Here is a 19,934-nt window from a genome sequence, read left to right on the forward strand (position 1 = left end):
AGGGCAGCGAGGACTAAACTCGTGCTCCAACCCAGGAGACACATGATGCAGCCCTTCACCAAAGAAGTGGGAGCTGAGGGCTAGAGCAGAGCTTTGAGAAATACGCATACAGAGGTGGCAATGGAGCCCAAGAAAGATCTGGCAGTGAGAACGCAGGAAGAGACATGGACACCAGCCAGCTGTCTGAAGAGATGGCAATTCCAATAACCAAGCGAATGAGTGGAGATAAGCACTGGGAGGCTGGCAGAGGAATGAGAGAAAGAAGTTGCTGAGGTCAGGGTCTCCTGGGCCACAGAAGGAAAGGCCCAGTGGGCAGGTGGATATTCAGGGCAGGGGCTGAGAAAAACAATCTGCTAGGCAGGTACAGATTTGTCCAAAAACATGTTGAAGGCACGAGAGTGTTTTAATTCATTTAGGGAGAACATAAAGAATGAGAAGATGGACCAAAACTTAGAAAACGCCAACTATTCGGGAAAGAATTCATTTTCTCACCTGTAAAAATAAGGAGATCTGTATGTACGCACACATGTACATAGACCCACCATATACCCGCCTTCTTCAGCAACCTGGGAAGGGGCTTTCTTACAAGGAAAGTAGGCTGTCCTTAGTGTTATCTCTGGAAAAACCAACTCATTCTCTTTCACATATGAGGTTTATGAATTACTTCTAGGTGGTATATTTCTCCTGAAGAAAATAAGCTAATTGAATAGTGTATTATTTAATAATAAATAAAAGTACTAGTTGTTTAGAGTTATCACCAAAAATCCGCTTGGCCACTCTGAGCCCACATCGCGGACATCAGTAATTCCACTTTAGACAGAAGCGCCTGAGGCTCTGGATGGGAGCGCTGCATGCTTACAGTGCTCCCAGAATATACCATTTTCTAGCTGTATTTACGATCTCTTTTCACCCTTCACCCTACAAAATATCACAGTGTGGCTTACCTGCCTTAGGAATCTGTAAAAAAGGCAATTTCACCAGTTTCTCTCCTTTTAAAACAAAAGAAAACTTCCCAACGTTCACATGTTGCAAAAAGAGGAAAAATGCCTGTTTGGTCCCCCCTCCCCACTGCTGCCACCTTGCAGTTTATGACATACAGAGAGAGAGAGTGAACGAGGCAGCCAGAGAGCGAGTCCATCCCCGTGGAAACCACGCGTCCCTTGGTGCAGGCGGCTCTTCCTACTTTCCTGCGCGATCTCTTTTGTGTGACTTTGAGAGGGGCTCATGAATGATTTCTAAACGTGTGCCTGGCTGAGGCGAGCCGCACGGGGAGGGAGTCACCCGGCTGAGTGGGGGCAGAGGAAGCCAACACGGACCTCGCAGTGCTGGAACTGGCTCGACTCTTAACATGCAGTTTTTGAAATCAGCAAAACAGAAATCAAATTACTATCATATTATGCTGGTGGAAGCTCCAGGAGAAGGAACTCTACACCAGCTTCATTACCCTGAGAGATGCAGCGGGTCACAGAACGGCAAAGTGTGTTTAACATGTGGACCCTGAAGACAAATGTAAGTTCTTGTTTTCTCATGCTGCTGTATTTTATTGCTGTGTAATTTTCTCTCGGGCTTGGAATCACGCTTGGCCAAAATGTAATCATTTTTACAAGAATTTCTAGTGTGTAAAGTTGTCTGCTAATCTCTAAGACTTTGTTTTTCTTTTATTAACTAAGCAATGTAATACAAGCTGAAATTCCTGACAGCAGCTGCGGCAATTCAGCCTAAGACTGACTGAGAACTATAACCCAAAGTACATCCGATTAGTACGGCACTAACAGTGGATGTATTTTTAACTGACTTTCTGAATGTAGGATGCATGCAGCCCCCCTGTTTTGGATTGCATGCTATTTTAATACTGCTGTGGCTGAACTAGCAGGACAAACATAATCAACAGAATGAGATAGAGCTCCAGGAGATTCCTAGTAGTCACAAAACTTTTCTTTTTTTGGCCAGGATCACATCTTTCTCCCTGAATGCTCAAAATTCTACAACCTCTATGTTACAAGTTCATTCTGCTTTTCTGACCTTGCTTTAGAGAAAAAACTAAAACCAAACAGAGGACTACTAAAATTGTGAAGGAAGGAAACAGAAAGAGCCATTACACTTCTTTATGTACTACTATAATAATGGGAGGAAAAAAACCAACTAAAGGAGCCCATCATGTACACCAGCTTCAGTGTGACAGAGTGTGGGGACACAAAGATGGATGGTGAGGAGAGCCTATAACTTGTTAGTTTCTCTAGACTTCATCTGCTACAAGTGCTGGCTCCGAAATGGATATTCTTTGTGAAGAAAACACTTCTTTGAGCTCAACCACGAACTCCTTAATGCAATTAAATGATGACACAAGGCTCTACAACAGCAACTTTCACTCCGGAGACACAAACACTTCGGATGCATTTAACTGGACAGTTGACTCGGAAAATCGAACCAACCTTTCCTGTGAGGGCTGTCTGTCCCCACCATGCCTCTCCTTACTTCATCTCCAGGAAAAAAACTGGTCTGCTTTGTTGACAACTGTAGTGATCATTCTAACCATTGCTGGAAACATACTCGTCATCATGGCAGTGTCCCTAGAGAAAAAGCTGCAGAACGCCACCAACTATTTCCTGATGTCACTTGCCATAGCTGATATGCTGCTGGGTTTCCTTGTCATGCCCGTGTCCATGTTAACCATCCTATATGGTGAGTGGCATTCATTCCCAAGCTGTACCCACACTAGTAATAAAGGGCATGTGCATGTCAGTAGCCGATGAGCAGGGGCTCAGGTGACAAACTAAACACAAGGCTTTGTTTATAGATGGGATCTACCATGTTACACCAGTTACTTAAATTTTGCTCTTAAGATGGGGTTTCACATATTAAAAAATCAGACAACCTAGTATCTTTGATCATTGGAGAGTTTTGTACTTTGAAACACGCACATTTTATGAAGAGAGAGAATTATGAAGTGTTGCGCTTTAAAACGTGTACATCTTATGCAGAAATGATTATAAATGCCCCAGCCCAGTCATAAAGCAATAATTTATCTGTCATTCTGAATCCACTCAATTTTCACTCCTTTGTATTCCCAAATGTTCCAGTCTTCAGGTCAGAACAGTTTTATCTTTGTTACACAGTTTTCAGCACTTCGAATGGAGTGGTAAAACCTTCCCAATTACCTTTTGAAACATTTGCAGAGAGAACATCAGTGATGCAGTGGGTTTAGTGTTAAAATATGCAGAGTCTCCATTAGAATAAATGAATTACACCAATTTTAATTGTTCCCTGCCCAGAGAAGCTAATTTGGAAGTGTGCCTTTGAATTATACCCTCAAGACTTTAAAAATGCATATGCATAAACTCCTCCGGTCTGGTTTGGAGGAGGGTGGAAAACAGAAAGAGACTAATCTTGCTTTCTTCTCAGCAGAGTTTGAAACAGTCAAACCTCTCAGCAAGTCAGCAAACACTGGGACGGCTTCAGCGGGAAGCAGAATGTGATATTCTTTCCAAGTTATGAGTAATACATCCAGATTTCTCCTTTTAAAAAGAGAGAATATTGAGACCGCTGACACAGGCACATCAGCACTCACCCAGGGCTAGAAACTGGTTATGAGCGCTGTCTTTTAGAGGGGATTTTCTGGCCAGGTCTTAGGGGCGAAAAAAATATCAACCCAGCCCTGAGGAGCGTGAAGGAGGAAGGAGGTGAGCAACGGAGAGCAGGCGTGGGTTTGCACCTAGGCAGTAAGGCTCATTGCAAGGCCCGCCCCCGCTTGACTGAAGGTCACACCCAGATGATTTCATTAAATTCGCCTGTCATTTCCCAGTCAATCGGGAGACGCTGTCACTTCCTACAACCCCGCCCCCCTCCAAAGTAAACTCCAGCAGTGGGGGATGACTGTCCCACAACGCGTCTGGAAACCAAAACCACGGCGGGAGGGTGGGGGCGACCCCAAGCTGCTGGTGTGAGGCAGGCACGCGCCGGCCGGCTTCGGAAGCTGGGACCTGGCCGGCGCCTCCCGCTCCGGGTGCAATGGCGCCCCCTGGCGGCGGCCGCCCCTCGCGCAGCCGGTTCCCGCCCAGAGTTGCGCCTCTTGGAGGACTGGTCCTCCCAGACTCAGCCCGGCGAGGAAGCGCCCCCTCCTTCTCCCCGCCGGAAACCCAGGCTAAGGCCGGTGGCTGCCTCCTAGCAGAAAAAACTCTCCTAAGGGCCAACATCAGTTCCAACCAGGCAGAGCGTGGCTTCCCCCCAGGGCGCTGCTAAGGAAGAGGCTCTCCTCTCGTTTTAGCTCAAGCTCTTTGCAAATAATCAGAGTGAAAAGCACTAAGTTAGGCTTGTATCCCGCACACTTTGCTTTCCTAAATATATGAGGCGGCATTTTGGTAGAGAGAATATGCCTGTGTTTCCGAATGGAAACTTTGTTCAGCTTTGTGGGTCTGCAATATTGTGAAGATAAGGAGGTCTGTATAGTTTTTCTTCTCGTTTGCACACAGATCTAATGCCACTGCTTATACTATCATAAAAACTAGTTAAGCTTTAAGTATTTGATCCCCCTCCAAAACAAACAAAAACGAGACACTTTGCTTATGTCCATAAGGCATACCCTAACTTCCTAATACAGCAGGTGACCTCCTCCACTGCCTCTCACAGTGGAATCATCTGGAGAGCTTTGAAATCCTTTAACGTTTGGTGCCCACCTCCGCCCACCCTCCTGGGCATCAGGACTTTCTCTAAAGCCCTCCAGCTGATTCTAACGCGCAGCCAGGGGTAAGAACCACTGCCCCAAACAGCAGTTGCCAAAGTGTGGGCCCTGAACCAGCAGCACCAACAGCACAGGCACCTCCTGGGAACTTGTCAGAAATGCAAATTCTCCTGCTCCTCTGCAGACATACGGAATCAACCTCTGGAGATGGGGGCTGGCAGTCCCATTATAAGAAGTCACCTGGGAGATTCTCCCACTCCCCAAAGTTTGAGAACCACTGCCCTGAAACAGTTCTCAGGACAATACCATGCTTTTCTTCACCACTGTCTTTATTTTTTCCCCACACACCTCACATTTGAGTTCAACCCCCAAAGCATTATTAGGTAGTTGTTTTCATTTTTACAAACTGGGAATGTCAATCTGGATTTTTAATTATTTATTCATTCACACCAATAGGATTTATTGAGAAAGTATTAAATGTTATTGCAGTGCGAGACTGAGCACTTAAATAATAGACTGAGGTGGACCTATAACCTCAGGGAAGCTACGATACATGAAAGATATGTGGATAAATAACAACAGTACACTGTAAGAGGTGCTTCAATAGAAGAGCCCAAAATACATCATAACTTATGACTTGTCATTAAAAAAAAAAGGTAGATTGTTAGGCAAAAGAGATAGAGTGAAAGAAATCCTAAAGACAGACAACTTGAGTTACCACAGCACATGGGCATAATTCCAGCCACAAGAAACATCAAACCTTGTGTTCATCAGCCAGTGCGATCTTACGATGGTTAAGTACAGTTGCTATTAGGCTGTTTTTGAAATATTGAAAATATCTCGTCTTGCCCTTTGCTGCCCCCTGTGCCTTTCCCCAGGATGGAAACTGTTGTAGCAGGGTCAATGCCACACACCAGAGAGAGCACAAGGCCAATGACTGATGTTAACCTTCTGCATCTTCTCCATCGTAGGTTACCGGTGGCCTCTGCCCAGCAAGCTCTGCGCCATCTGGATTTACCTGGATGTGCTCTTCTCCACGGCCTCCATCATGCACCTCTGCGCCATCTCGCTGGACCGCTACGTCGCCATCCAGAACCCCATCCATCACAGCCGCTTCAACTCCAGAACCAGGGCATTTCTGAAAATAATTGCTGTTTGGACCATATCAGTAGGTAAGTGGGTCTCATTTGAAATGACAGTTCATGCCTTCCAGGGGGCCTTGTTCTGTTTTGTTGCATTGAAACTTGACATGCTGAATGTATTGTTTGTTTCAAGATATTTTACGACATAGTAATTAGCAGATTTGCTTTAGGAAAGAAAAATCTGTTAATGTCATTGGCTGACAACGTAAGTTCACATTGCTTTGCACAGGTAAGAATGTATACAGCAGTAGAGCCAAAATTAGGAATAACTGTGCTGTGGCCACCTCCCAAAATATTTCCCCCATCTTACGCTTTCAAATTCACTACTCTCACTGTTGAGTTTTCCAGAGACCTCAACATTTATAATCACTGGACTTGTGGTTGGTATAGAACATAGAGCCCAATACTAGAGAATACAAGCTTCTGGGGGCTGGAGAAGGTACCAGGTGCTGTAACTCAGAGGGAAAAGGTGAGGACAGGGGAAGGTGGCAGGACTTGCTCAGGGGCAAAGCGTTTCAGCCTTCCCAGCGCCTCTGTAACACTTCCTCCTGTTGTGACACCACATACCAGAGGATTTCAACCTGATTTGCTTAGGTCAATTGCATGCATTCATCTGTCACCAGTGTTGGTCGTCTGTCACACACCTAACAGTCAGGAGAGCCCAGGTAATGGAATCTAAAGGGGCAGCTCCCAGGCAGCCAAGTGAGTTGCACCTGTCACCTCAGCAGGCTTAGTTTGTAACCAAAGATTCCCCAAGATTTGTTTTAAAGTTGCAAAGCTTTTCAGACAGAAATGCTGCACCTGCCTATAGCCACGTGGGTGCCAGCATCCACTAACATGAGAGACTCTGGGATGTGATGGCAGGCTTAAAATCAAGGACATGTGTGAGTCTACCCACAGCTTTGTAATAATAAACATGCAAATTAACCAGAGCAAACAATATAATATCTTGTGTTTTTCGTTCTTATTGTTTGCCTTGCTGGCTAATGTGTAATCTGCAGAGCAGGTAGCTCCATGTTATAGGTGAGAAAACTGGGGTTCAAAAAGTGAAATAGCCTGTGCAAAGTCGACCTCAGCACAGCAAAGATTTAGTCTGATGATGATGGGAACATAAGTGACATTTGTCTGACTTTCAAAATTTTGAAAAGTCTTCTTTTCCGTGTTAAACTTCACATTTCAGTCCGAGGTAGACAAAACAGAAGATCTTACTGTGTGTGTTTGACGGATTAGGGAAGCGGGGCAGAGAGGGGTTTTATGGCTTGCTGGGTCGCCTCTCCAGCTAGCGGCGGGCTAGGACTGCAAACCTCCAGCACCAAGCCTTCCTCTTACTGCTGAATGTACCTCCCTCCCTAGGAAAGGGTTTTTGCTCCAAAAAAGTGCTTGTGGTTTCTAAGCCTGTGTAATCTTGGCTTCATTCTACTGGGAGCAAGAGAACGAAGGACTAGTGATCTCAACCACCACTGCATATAGAAACTCCTGGGAGCATGCTGATTTCTTTCACTGGTCCATGGTAAGGCCACGTGATTCTAAGGTGCAGCCAGGGTGGAGGACTGAGACAGACTGTCTAAGAGGGAGTTGCAATTATCAAGGGAGGGGCAAGAATAACGCAAAGGAAACGAGCAAAACTATTGTGAGATTTACTCTAGTTTTGCTCTGTACACAGTTCCAGTGGTGAGACCAAGGCTGGGAGGGTCACCCATCTTTTGCCCATCTTCAGGCATACCAACTACCCCATCTTCACCAAGCTTAATACCACCACTAGTAGTAAGGGCCAATTTCTGAGCAACAGCCGCAGACCCAGTAGTGTACAAAGCACCTTACAAAAAATAAGCTGCAGAGAAGTTGGATGAGATGACATAGCTCATAATCAGGAGTCAACTTGGGTCAGTTTTGCCTCCAAACCCCATACCCCTTCTACTGCCCAGTAGGAATCTGCCTCTTGATCCTTCCAAATATCACCCCAGGAGGCAGGCAGGCTGGAACGGTTGTAGGGGTGCTTAGGGTTCATCATCCATCCACGGGTCAACAAACTTTTATTGCATGAATACTATGTGCTTGCCACTGAATATACTGCAATAAATTAAATATGCACTTAGAGATCTCTTACAATGTGGAGAGGAAGGCAGAGAAGTAAACATAAGAAAAGCAAATGTTATATAGGCTCTATTCCACAAGTCTGTGAGATGTATGGCCAAGGATGGGGGCATTTGGCAAAAGAAAAAAAAAAAAAAAGTCAATTCTACTGAAGGGCCTGAAGGGGTTTAGCATAAATTCTCCTGAATTTTCTTCTAGTGTCTCCATTCCTATTGTTGCTTTTGTTCATTGTTTTTACGTTTAGATCCTTAGTCCAGTTGGAATTTATTTTTGTTGATGGTCTAACATGTTTTCTTCTCCCAATGATTAAAGCTTTTGCAGCATCCATTGACACGATCATAGTTTTCCCCTTCAATTTATTAATATATTTAGCTTTGATAGATTTCCAAATATTGAACTACCCTTGCATTCCTAGAATAAATTTATAAATAAAATTGGACTTGGATTTCTTTGTTAGGCTGACTTGGGTTTATCATTCTTACAAGGTTTCTTTTTATAGTTTCACCAAATCAATTTGGGACATTTCTGTTTTTTCCCTATGGTCTTGAAATACTTAAGTAGGAATGTTCTTTAAAGCTTGTGTAAAACAGTTCTAAATTGCTCTCGTCCTGGTGCCTTTTCAAATGGTATCTTTAATTACATCGCTAAGCTTTTCAATAGTTATTATTTAATAATTTTCTATCTTGGGTTATTAGCTGGATACAAAGTTTAAGCTGTTCTCTTTTATATGGATTATTTTATCATTACTAAATGTAATGCTTCTTGCCTTAAAGTCTACTTTATTTGATATTAGGATAGCTATGTCACTTTTCCTTTGGTTATCATATTCTCAATGTATCTTATCCCGTCCTATTACTGTCAAACTTCTGACTTTATACTTAGAATATATTGCTTGTAGGGGGCCAGCCCAGCAGCATACTGGTTAAGTTAGTGTGTTCCACTTCAGTGGCCCTGGGTTCACGCATTTGGATCCCAGGCCTGAGCCTATGCACTGCTTATCAAGCCATGCTGTGGCAGCATCCCACATATAATGTAGGTGAAGATGGACACGGATGTTAGCTCAGGACCAGTCTTCCTCAGCAAAAAGAGGAGGATTGGCAGCAGATGTTAGCTCAGGGCTAATCTTCCTCAAAAAAAAAAAAAAGTATGTATTACTTGTACATAGCATTTAAAGTTTTGTTTTCATACAGTCACTCTATATTTTTTTTTTAAAGATTTGCACCTGAGCTAACATCTGTTACCAATCTTCTTTTTTTTCCTTCTTCTTCTCCCCAAAGCCCCCCACTATATAGTTGTATCGTCTAGTTGTAGGTCCTTCTGGTTGTGCTACATGGGGCACTGCCTCAGCATGGCCTGATGAGCAGTGCCGTGTCCGCACCCAGGATCCAAACCGACAAAACCCTGGGCCACCAAAGTGGAGCACATGAACTTAACTACTTGGCCATGGGGCTGGCCCCTAGTCACTCTGTCTTTTAATTGGAATACTTAGTCTATTTACATTTAATGTAGCTCATATTTGGGTTTACCTTCTTATGAATTTCTTCCTATTGTCCATTTATTTTATATTCCAGTTTCTCTCCATTCTTACCTTCTTTTGGACTAATCAACAATTGTTAATTCATTATTCTCCTTTATAAGCTTGTTATATTCATTCTTTTAAATCCTTAGTGATTAAAACATTAATTTTGGTGCCAGCCGGGTGGTGTAGTGGTTAAGTTTGCACATTCTGCTTTGGTGGCCTGGGGTTCACCGCTTCAGATCCCAGGTGGAGACCTACACACTGCTCATCAAGATCAAGCCACACTGTGGCAGCATCCCATGTGCAAAATAGAAGAAGACTGGCACAGATGTTAACTCAGGGCCAATCTTCCTCACCAAAAAAATAAAAAAGGAAAGAAAGAAAGAAAAACCTCCACATTCATTTTTGGCCTAATACAGTCTAATACAAATCATTACTGGTGTCACTTCTTGGATAATGCAAAAACTTTAGAATATTTTAACTCCATTTGCCCCTCTGTTGTCTTTTGTATTATTTTTCCTATTTTCTAGTTCTATGTATGTTCTTGTCATAAATGTTTTATTTACTCAGTATTTATTCCCAGTATATATACTGACCCTTTCTTTCACTGTTTACTGCTTTTGTCATTTCCATGATTCTGACTGGGTTTATATAGTCTGAACTCCTAAAGGATTTCTTTTAGAGTATCATAAGTTTTCTTTCAGCTTCTGTTATTCTATACATCTTTATTTTGCCTTCATTTTTAAACATATTTGTGCTCAGTATATAACTCAAGGTTGGCAGTAATTTTTTTTTTTTTAAAGATTTTATTTTTTCCTTTTTCTCCCCAAAGCCCCCGGTACATAGTTGTATATTCTTCGTTGTGGGTTCTTCTAGTTGTGGTATGTGGGACGCTGCCTCAGCGTGGTTTGATGAGCAGTGCCATGTCCGCGCCCAGGATTCGAACCAACGAAACACTGGGCCGCCTGCAGCGGAGTGGGCGAACTTAACCACTCGGCCACGGGGCCAGCCCCTGGCAGTAATTTTTTAAGCAATTTATAGGTGACATTCCAAAGTTTCTAGCCTCTATTTTTTTTATTTGTTTCTTTGGAGAACTCAGCTGTCAGACTTATTGTCATTCCTTAGAAGCCATCGCCTGTTACCTTCCTTTGCTGCTATAGGATTTTTTTGTCTTCGTGTTTTAGGAATTTGACTGTGATGTGCCCAGATGTGGGTTAATTTTGGTTTTATCCTGCATAGTGTTTGTATGGATTCTTAAATTTGTGGTTCAATGCCTTTTTGTCAGTTTAAGAAAACTCTTGGCTGTTATCTTTTCCAGTATGCCCCCTACCCCATTCTCTCCTCCCCACCTCCCCACTTCTGAGACTCCAATTTCATGTATGGTAGAATTTTTACCCATGTTTATGACTCAAACACTTTCCTACATTTTTCACTTTCCTTTTTTTTTTTTTGGTGAGGAAGATTGGCCCTGAGCTCACATCTATGCCAACCTCCCTCCACTTTATATGTGGGTTGCTGCCACAGCTTGGCTTGATGAGTGGTGTAGGTCCACACCTGGGATCCAAACCTGCAAACCTGGGCCACTGAAGTGGAGCGCACTGAACTTAACCACTGTGCCACTGGGCTGGCCCCTCCTCCTCTTAGTCTGGCTAGTTTTACTGACTTTTCTTCTTTGGGATTATTAAGCTTCTCAGCAGCTACTTCTAATTTGCTGCTACACCCATGTATTATATTCTTAATGTTACTGTATTTTAGTTTCAGAATTCCCACTTGATTCTTTTTATAGATTCCAGTTCTCTGTAATAATTCTTCATGTTTGCATCTACTTTCTTAAATATGACTCACAGGCATCTGCCTATCTGAATTACCCAGGGATTTCTATTTTCTGGGGTCTTTTTCCTCTTGGTTTTGTCAGTTGATCTGCCTGGTAATTTTTTATTGAATACTGGACACTGTAAAAGAATTTGTGCATGCGTTGATGTTTTCTTCAGAGAGGCGCTCTCTAGCTTTAGCAGACGGTTAGAATAGCCCCCTTACTCCAGTCAGGGATTGAGTTTGCTTTAGGCTAGGTTTTTGGATGCTCTGGGCTGCTCTTAGTTTACCCTAACCCCTAGGGTGTACTCCATCATGACCTAAGATGGAAGCCCGAGGTGTCTTCATTTTGAAGAGTTCTGATCTCCAATTTTTGTCTCCTCAGCAGCATGGTAAGTCTGCTGCTAACTCTTTCATTCCTCAGCCTCTCAGTCTGTCCCTCCAACAAATTGGTAAATGCCTTGAAGGAAAAGGAGGCTTGCACTGTTACCTTACATTTTTGCTCTTCCTTTCACTCCAGAAAGTTAAGTCCTGCTTTGGTAGCCCTAACTCCAATTTTTGATGTCTCTGAGCCCCTAAGACAAGGTTTGGTCCTTGAATTCTGCTCTGATGATATTACCGTACCTCCTCTTCCTTGTTTGAATCTCTCCAGTGTATCTTTTCTCATCTCTTCATGTTTAATATCTTTGTTCCTTTATGAATATTTTCACAAGTAACTTACAGATGGATTTGAAACCAAATCTGACAGTCTCTGCCTTTTGATAATGAAATTCAGGCTGTCTGCATTTACTGTGACAGTTGACATAATTGACTTTCTTCCTCCCACCTTATATCTGTCACATATTTTTCTTTGTAATAATTCATCTTTTTTTACCCATTTCATATGTTTGCCGACTTGTACAATGTCTTCTTCATTTCCTTCACCCCATCCCAGTTAGTTTGAATTTCTCCTTGGCTTTTCCTTTCTTCTCATGATTACAGTCCCCTCCCAATTAGTCATCATTACACTGATATTTCTATGAATATATCTAAAACAAATAATAATTCCACTAAATGTTTTATTTCCTCATTCACCCTGAGTCCAAATTCATAGCTTTTTCTATAATTTTAAAATAATCCAGTGGTGCAGTAGATCTTTTTAAGCAAGTCAAAAAATGCAGAAATCATAAAGATATAGACATAGCTGCCTACACGAGAAATAGTAAGTTTTATATGGCTAAAATATAAGCAAGGTCAAAAAATATTTCAATGTATATGAACAACAGACCAAGGGTTGGTGCCTTAACACACAAAGAGCACCTACATTTTGGTAAAAAACAAAAAGACTGTCAATCCCATAGGGAAAGAAATAACTATATGAACAGGCAATTTACAGAAACATAACTTGGAGTGGACAATAAAGCTCTTAAAAAAATGCACAGCCTCTTTAACAGTCATGGGAATGTAATTTAAAACAATACCATTTTTACCCATCTGATTGGCAAATTTAAAATAAGTGAAAACACCCAATGCTGTTTTGGATATGGTGTCCCACAAACTCTTATGTCCTGTTTGTGTGAATGTGAATTGTTTGTTCTTGGACAATCTAGCATAAGTTGTTAAAGTTTGGCCCGCTAATCCCACTTGAGAGAATCTGTTCTACAGAAAAACAAAAGCACATGTAAGAATCTTTAATGCAGCAATTTCAGAGAATAGCAGGTTGAGTTAGAGTTGAATGTATTATTTTTATCTAACTTACAGAATATTTTGCAGCTCTTAAAAATATTGAGTTGGGGTTGATATTCAACTGGAGGAATGTCCATAATGTCAAGTGGAAAGAGCAAGTTTTGGGCTGAGCCAAATTCTGCTAAAATAATTACCGTAGTAATAATATATGAAAATATGTATAGTAGCACTGAGCAACTGTTGAAAGACTTCACACTTGTCAAGAAGGTGAAATTAGAATGGCAGGATTGTTATATTTTCCCTTATATACTTCTGTATAGTCTTGTCACAAATATTATGATGATACAGTGTTTTGGATGATCAGGAATGAAACAGTTGCACCTGTGTCGTGGGAGCAAAGGCTTCATGGAGGTGGTGGCTGGCCTTCGAAATTCTCTAGAATCTAACAAATGGCAACCTTGGTAACCACATCATAGATTACTCAAGTTTTCTCACTCTAGATATTTCTGAGATTGGCTGTTTCTTTCTCCCTGCTTACTGCTACCAGCTCAGTCATTTTACTTTTGCCAAGGCTGCCATCGAATTCAGAGGGAAATGAACATAATTACAAATCAATTGCACTTTCCATTTGTGAGCTTCTGTGAGTAAAGAAGTGATGACAGCAAAGATTGAAGTGTTAGATTAAGAATGATCCTGGGATTCTCTGTGGATTTCATTTTCCGTTTATAAACCCAAGTCCCTTGATCAGAGGTAACCGTGACTTCACCACAATATATAAAATAAGCAAACCCTTTCCTCATGATGATTGCCTTGCTAATGCCATCTGAGAAAAGAAAATAGATGCCGTTTTATTCCCCAACTGCCTTTATAAAGGTATATATCAGGAAAAAACGTATATAAAGGTAGATATCATTTTTTCCTAAAGGCTAAACATGACCACATGTTTTCTGCATTATTACTTTTGTAATAGGAGAAAAGACCTTTGCTTTCCCAAACTGACACCATGTAGAGAATCCTAATCTGAATGCTTAGGTCACCCGGGTCCAACCTCCCCGCTTCAGACAAACCAAAAACCTCATCTGCCTAGACAATGCAGACCAATAAAGCAGCTTTGAGGGACGGTGAAAATGATATATCTCACTGTAGTTTTAATTTCTATTTTATTATGTAGGATTTTGAGCGTCTTTTCAAGTGTATAAGCAAATTTATATTTTGTTTTTTATGTTTGGCTGTTCCTAGTTTTTGCCGTAGAACTTTGCGGTTAAACAAAAAAGTCTCCAGCCAGATTATCTGGCTGTCCCTGATAAAGCTGAGTAACCTTGGGCAAGTTACTTAAGCTCTCTGCACCTTAGAGTCCCGATGAATGGTGATAGTAACAGTACCCATATTATGAGGTTGTTTTAATGATTAAACAAGTAAATATGTTTGTCTCCTAAGTGTTAAGTTCACAACATTATTTGAACTCTGTTCTTGAAGGTTCTTGGTTTTTTTCCTAACATAAATTAGGGGAACTAGCTTTTTGTCTGTTTTTTACAATTTACCTATGTATTCCCAATGTTACTTGACATTGTTTGTGGTGGTTTTTTCACATGTATTTTTATTTATTATTTACAAATTTTTTCTCCTCAATAGCTTCTGAATTTTGAATCTTTGCTAAAATTGCCTTTGCCACTACAAAGTTGTAACAGAATTCTCCCACATTTTCTTCCATTACTTTTATGGTTTTGTTTGATACTTTAAGTCTTTGAACCATTTAGAATTTCATCTGTGATTTCATTTTATTTTTTCTGCACAGCTACTTATTACGCCATTTGGTTCCCCATGGATCTGACATGCCACCTTTATCACATACTGACTTCCCACATATATTTGGGTTTATTTCTGGACTTCTTTTCTCTTGATCAGTCTGTTCATTCACCTATAACATACTTTTATTTGAGGGTATATAATATGGCTTTGATTATCTCTCAGATCTAGTATTCCCTCAGTGCTTTTTAGACCATTTTCCTGACCATTTTCTTCCTTATATGAGTTTGAAATCAGCTTCTATCTAGTTCCAGAAAAAAATTGTTTTATTGGAATTGTATGTAACTTTATAAATCAACTTTCTAGATCTTTTGGCTGGCATACCTGTGTACTTTTTTGGTCCTGTTTTTCTTTTTTTTTTTGGCATGTTTGTGAGTATCCTGAAATTCTACGTGGAATGAAGTGAATGTATATAAACAAATATAACTACCTGAAATTTTAGCACTTGGGTTTAAAATAATTGCATGCACATTTAGGTCCAAGAGGAAATGATAGTGAAATATGTATGTTTAATTTTCCCATTATACAGTATCTTCTGAAAAAACTGCTTGGAAAAATACAAAATAAATCAGCTAATAAAATAGGCTCAAAGCCAGATGGTGTTCTGTTGGCCTTTTTGCTGGGGCACAACCCCACTGCCTGAAACGAACTCTCTGAGGAGGCCACTTGGGGTTCTCTCCTCTGGGACCCACCAGGTTTATGCCCAACCTCCTTATTGCCAGGAGTCAGCCTAGGAAGTGGGTTTCAGAAACTCATCACCAAGCAACCAGGACAGGAAGGGAACTGGGTTACCTGTTCTCTCTCCCACTGCCTGGAGATCACAGCGTGGGTTAGCACTTACCGTGGTACAAAAGGAAGCTTGTGAAGAATTAGTCTAGTTTGCCTTTCCCTCAGTTTCTCTATCTTCTCAATTTCTCTCCTGGTGAAGTGAAATTGGCTCTCCTTTTTCCTCTTTCTGCCCTGCTACACTATGTGGTGGCATTCGGAAGTCCAGGAGGGAGCTCTGGGCACTGCCCCAGCCTGAAGGTGAGTAGGCCAGTGTCCAGGAGCAGGGATGCTCACAGCCACATAGAGAGGGGCTGCTGCCCTTCTCTCAAGTATTGCACTACCAGAGAGCTGCCAAGTGGCCAGCCATGCTGTCACTGCCCTGAAACAAGGGCTCTGCAGGCCCACCATTTGGCTCACCTCCTTCTCTTGTCCCCTGGATGCAGCAATCCTGTCCCATTCTGCCCACAGGTGCAGGAGAATTTAGGGACATCTCCCCCACCTAACCGGTTCTTCTAACACTTAGGAGCATAGCATCACAGAAAGGCAGTGCCGTTGGAGGACATGTCTTTGGTTGCCCTTCAGGATGCCTGCCGATGGGTAAGAGGCCATTTAATGGTCCGGGCAGCTCAGAGTCTGCCAGAGTGACAGCTGACTTCTCTCTGCTTGGCAGACTCTAGCCATAGCTGGGGGACAACATGCTCAATAAAACAGCACTGAATAGCATACACTCTCCATGGCCACTGGAACCTGGTGAGAAAAATTAAGAAATGATCCAGTGATAAAGAAGAAATGCTTTATCCCTTGTCAGTGTGTTGATTTGTGCTGCCTTGTGGACTGTGAGTGTCTTTGCTCTTTGGCTCATCATTCTTTCAAGGATGAGAAGAAAGAAGAGAGACAGTACTGGGACTTCCATTGCCTCTGGCCACTTAAAGCAGAGGATTAGTACCTATGTCCTGCCCTTGGGCTATATCAGGAACCTGCAGCCTACAGAGGCTTCCACTTTCTCTAAATCTATCCATCCCTTCCAGGCCAGAAGGTAAGAACCTGTACCAAGCTAGGAGTTAATGGCAGATCATCTGATCGATGTATTTTCGCCAGCACTCTTCGTGTCCTAGTAGTTTCTCCTTCACTGGCCTAACAAAACCCCAACCCTGGATCACTCTGACAACCAGTCTTTACTGTTGCTGCACTTGTGTAACCAAGAGCTGCTGGAGAAAGGTGCACACTGAATTAGGCAGCAGCACATATCCATGGTTTCCAACCTCGCCTGAACTTTTATCATTACCATCAATCCTTTGGTTTGTCCTTAGTGGACTTTTTCAAGTCTTTTTCCTACTTAAGTCTTCTTCTCAACCTCGGATTGCCATTCTCTGAGCAGATCTGTATCCCATCTCTTCTCTAAGAAAAGGTCATCAAGCATAATTCCCTTTCTTTTTTTACTTCCACTTCTCAATTCCACTTTCAATTTCCAGTGTTCCAAATGAGAATTTCAAGAATACCCATGTTCTTCTGTACTTTGTCTCTACCTCCCATTGTTCCTAGAAGCTTCCTCGACTCCTCCTCATCCCTCTCCAACTTATGTTAGCTCCCTGTGAAGATTATACCCTGGTTTGATCCATTTTGTCATCTCTTTCACGCCTCCCTCCTTTTCCTTTGACCTTCCTCCTTTTTACTGTTCCTCAAAGTCACCAAAGCCTTCCTGATTTCTAATCAAATCCAAAAGACTTTATTTCTATTTTAATACTGTACTCAATCATGAATACGTTCTCGAAGTGAGAAAGTTAAACAGCTCAGAGAATACAAAGTGAAGCTGCCCTTCACCCCTCCCTGCCTCTCTCAACCTGCACCCGGTCACCATGCTCACCTTGAACCTCACTGTCAGTGTTCAATGCAGAGCATAAGCAGGAGAGGAGGGAGTGAACATTCCCAAGCAAAGCTCCCTCAAGACTCCAGCCCTTTGAGAATGCCCCTCAGTCCCCTTCTGCTTGTATATCTCCTTTGACTTTGTTTGCATTTCAAGCTATTCCCTCCAAACCCTGCTGACCTTTGCTGCAGTTTTGTACTTGTTTGGCCCTTTCCAGTTCTGTTTCTCTCTAAACCAGATCCTCATCTCCTGTCTGTCTTCCAAAGACTCCTCCATCATTTGTGAAATACTAACAAGATGACACTCTTTCCTCTCATGGGTTGTTACAATTTATTCTACCAATGAGTTTTATTTTTTAATCATTAAACGGAATTTTAAGAGTGAGGTAGTGTAGACACGTACTTGGATACTATATTGATCTACCAAATATACACACACACCCCTCACTGCTTATCGACTATCCTTTTATGCATTTAATTCTGCGGGTTGATTTCTCTTCTTCAAAACTGTCTCCTTCCTCTGCTCCTTCTCGTCCCTCTCTGATCTTTCTGTTGCTTTTGTAGACTTCTTTTTCTCTTATTCCTTAAATGGTAGTGTTCTCTAGGGACCCATTCTCCACATTCTCACTTTTTATTCTCCTTGCTTTTGCTGAGTCTTTAATTTCCATGGATTCCACTATCAGCGGAACACTGATGAACTGACCCATCTATATTCCAGCCCACAGTACACCAGACTCCTGCATCCAGCTGTCTGACAGACACTTCCAGCCAGAAGTCCCTCAGGAACCTCTCAGTCTTCTCAGATCAAAAGCTGTACTCCTTCTCTGCCATGCCTCCTCCTGAAGTCTCCATCTTAGAATATGGCCTTAATATCTACTCAATCACTAGACACCCAGGATTCCTTCCCTTCTTCACGTCCACATCCAAGCCATTGACTATTTCTTTGGTTTTTACTTGCCAGTGATTTTGTAAATCAGTCTTCTCCTTCCATTCAGCCCTTATCTCTCATGTGCTACTGCAAACATTCTCTTGTCCACAGGTTTTTTGCTGTCATTCTCTACCTGTCATTGAAGTCAACCACATGAAATACAGGTTTAATTAAATCACTCTCCTGTTGGAAACCCTGAATGACTTTGCTGCCAATAGATTATAGATCCTTAAATGAGAGACACGAGGCTTCCATAAGGATGGTTTTCTGCCCACACCTCTATCTCCTACCGTATCTTGTCTCACATTTTATTCTCCAGCTAAAATAAATTGTCTATAATTTCCATGTCATTTCACCTTCATTTCGTATTTTCTGCTTCAACTGCCTTCTAATCTCCTTGTCTGACTAATTTCTGCTTTATTTTTCTTTTGGCATCACTTCCTCCAGGAAGCCTTCTTCACTCACTCTCTCTTCTCTCCAAGAGACTGCCCTGCTTTGACTCTTCCGTAAACTTTCCATATTTTATCTTTTCACACATTATAATAACCTGTTTATTCCCCCACTAGATCATGAGGACCCAGAGAGCAAGAAATGAGAAACAAAACAAATATGCTTCATCTTAATCCCAAATTATGTAATAGATAACACCTAATTTTTGTATGCATACATGCCTAGTTTCTAGAGTCTGGCACTGAAAGTACCTTTAAGAAATTTTTATTTCCTTGTGCGCTTGGTTTCAAAAAGCTATTTTTAGATTGCTTTCCTCATAGTTTGAGAACCTAATATTTATATAAAACTATACTTTTATTTTTCTACTTAATACCAACCATGTTTTAGTTATTATAAACGACTAACTAGAGTCTGTAAGAAAGATTTTGGTGTGTTTTTCCCCTCTACCAGTTGGTGATCTTTGGTTTGAGATGTAAGGTGTATTTGAAAAGCGTGCGAGAATCATCCTGCTCTAAACCAGGTTCTCTCATGTCAGAATCTATGTAGCATCTCAGGGTAGTTTTCTATTAAATTGGCTATGGTTTTGTTGTCGTTTTGTGGTTATGAGAAGGGGTGTAGTGTGTCTTCTAGAGGCCTCCTGAGGCTCCCAGGCAGGATCTCACCTTTGCAGCTAGGCATTAGTAGGCTTTCCACATTCTACAGTCAAGGCATCACCTTTGAAAGTTTAGATTTCTATTTTTTCCCCCTTTATCCAGGGATAATCGTACTCTGGGAAGTTGACTAGATTAGTCAAATTCCAATAAACTGACTTATTTAATACATAGGTAATATATACCCACTTTCCTGAATCTGTTCATCTGCATGTGACACTCCTTCACCGGGCAATCCTCTCAGAAGGCCATATAAAAAAGCAACATGAAATTAGTGAGGGTCCCCAGTGGGCCAGGGCAGTTCAAGCATATGAGAGACACAGTGAGGACTGAATGAATATGGTAGCATCTGGCAAAGGGTTTGATGCTTATGTTTTCAAACTTTAACATGAATCAAAATATAAGTACAGAGCAAAGAGCTTACAGTCAAATGGAGAAAGAGCTAGCTATAACAGAAGACAGAATTTGCCAATATAATAAAAATGCAAAGAACTCAGCAGAGTTAGGGATCAGGGAAGGTTGCATGAAGATGGAGACGTTTGTATTGAGCTTTGAAGGA

At 41.8% G+C, this 19,934-nt stretch overlaps 1 protein-coding gene across 2 annotated transcripts in view; it reads left to right on the plus strand.

Moving 5' to 3' along the window:
• The first annotated feature begins 1,093 nt into the window (after nt 1–1,093).
• HTR2A (5-hydroxytryptamine receptor 2A) overlaps nt 1,094–19,934 on the plus strand; it is a 57,419-nt gene continuing 38,578 nt past the window's right edge. Inside the window, exons 1-3 of one of the 2 annotated variants that reach the window (XM_044779987.2) lie at nt 1,094–1,509; nt 1,951–2,682; nt 5,650–5,850. In XM_044779987.2, the coding sequence (XP_044635922.1) occupies nt 2,271–2,682; nt 5,650–5,850 (613 nt within the window). In that variant the 5' untranslated portion in view covers nt 1,094–1,509; nt 1,951–2,270. The remainder of the gene's footprint in view (nt 1,510–1,950; nt 2,683–5,649; nt 5,851–19,934) is intronic. The other variant, XM_044779988.2, reaches the window with a different exon arrangement.

This window comes from Equus asinus, chromosome 11 (genome assembly GCF_041296235.1).
Source record: "Equus asinus isolate D_3611 breed Donkey chromosome 11, EquAss-T2T_v2, whole genome shotgun sequence".
Taxonomy (NCBI): Eukaryota; Metazoa; Chordata; class Mammalia; order Perissodactyla; family Equidae; genus Equus; species Equus asinus.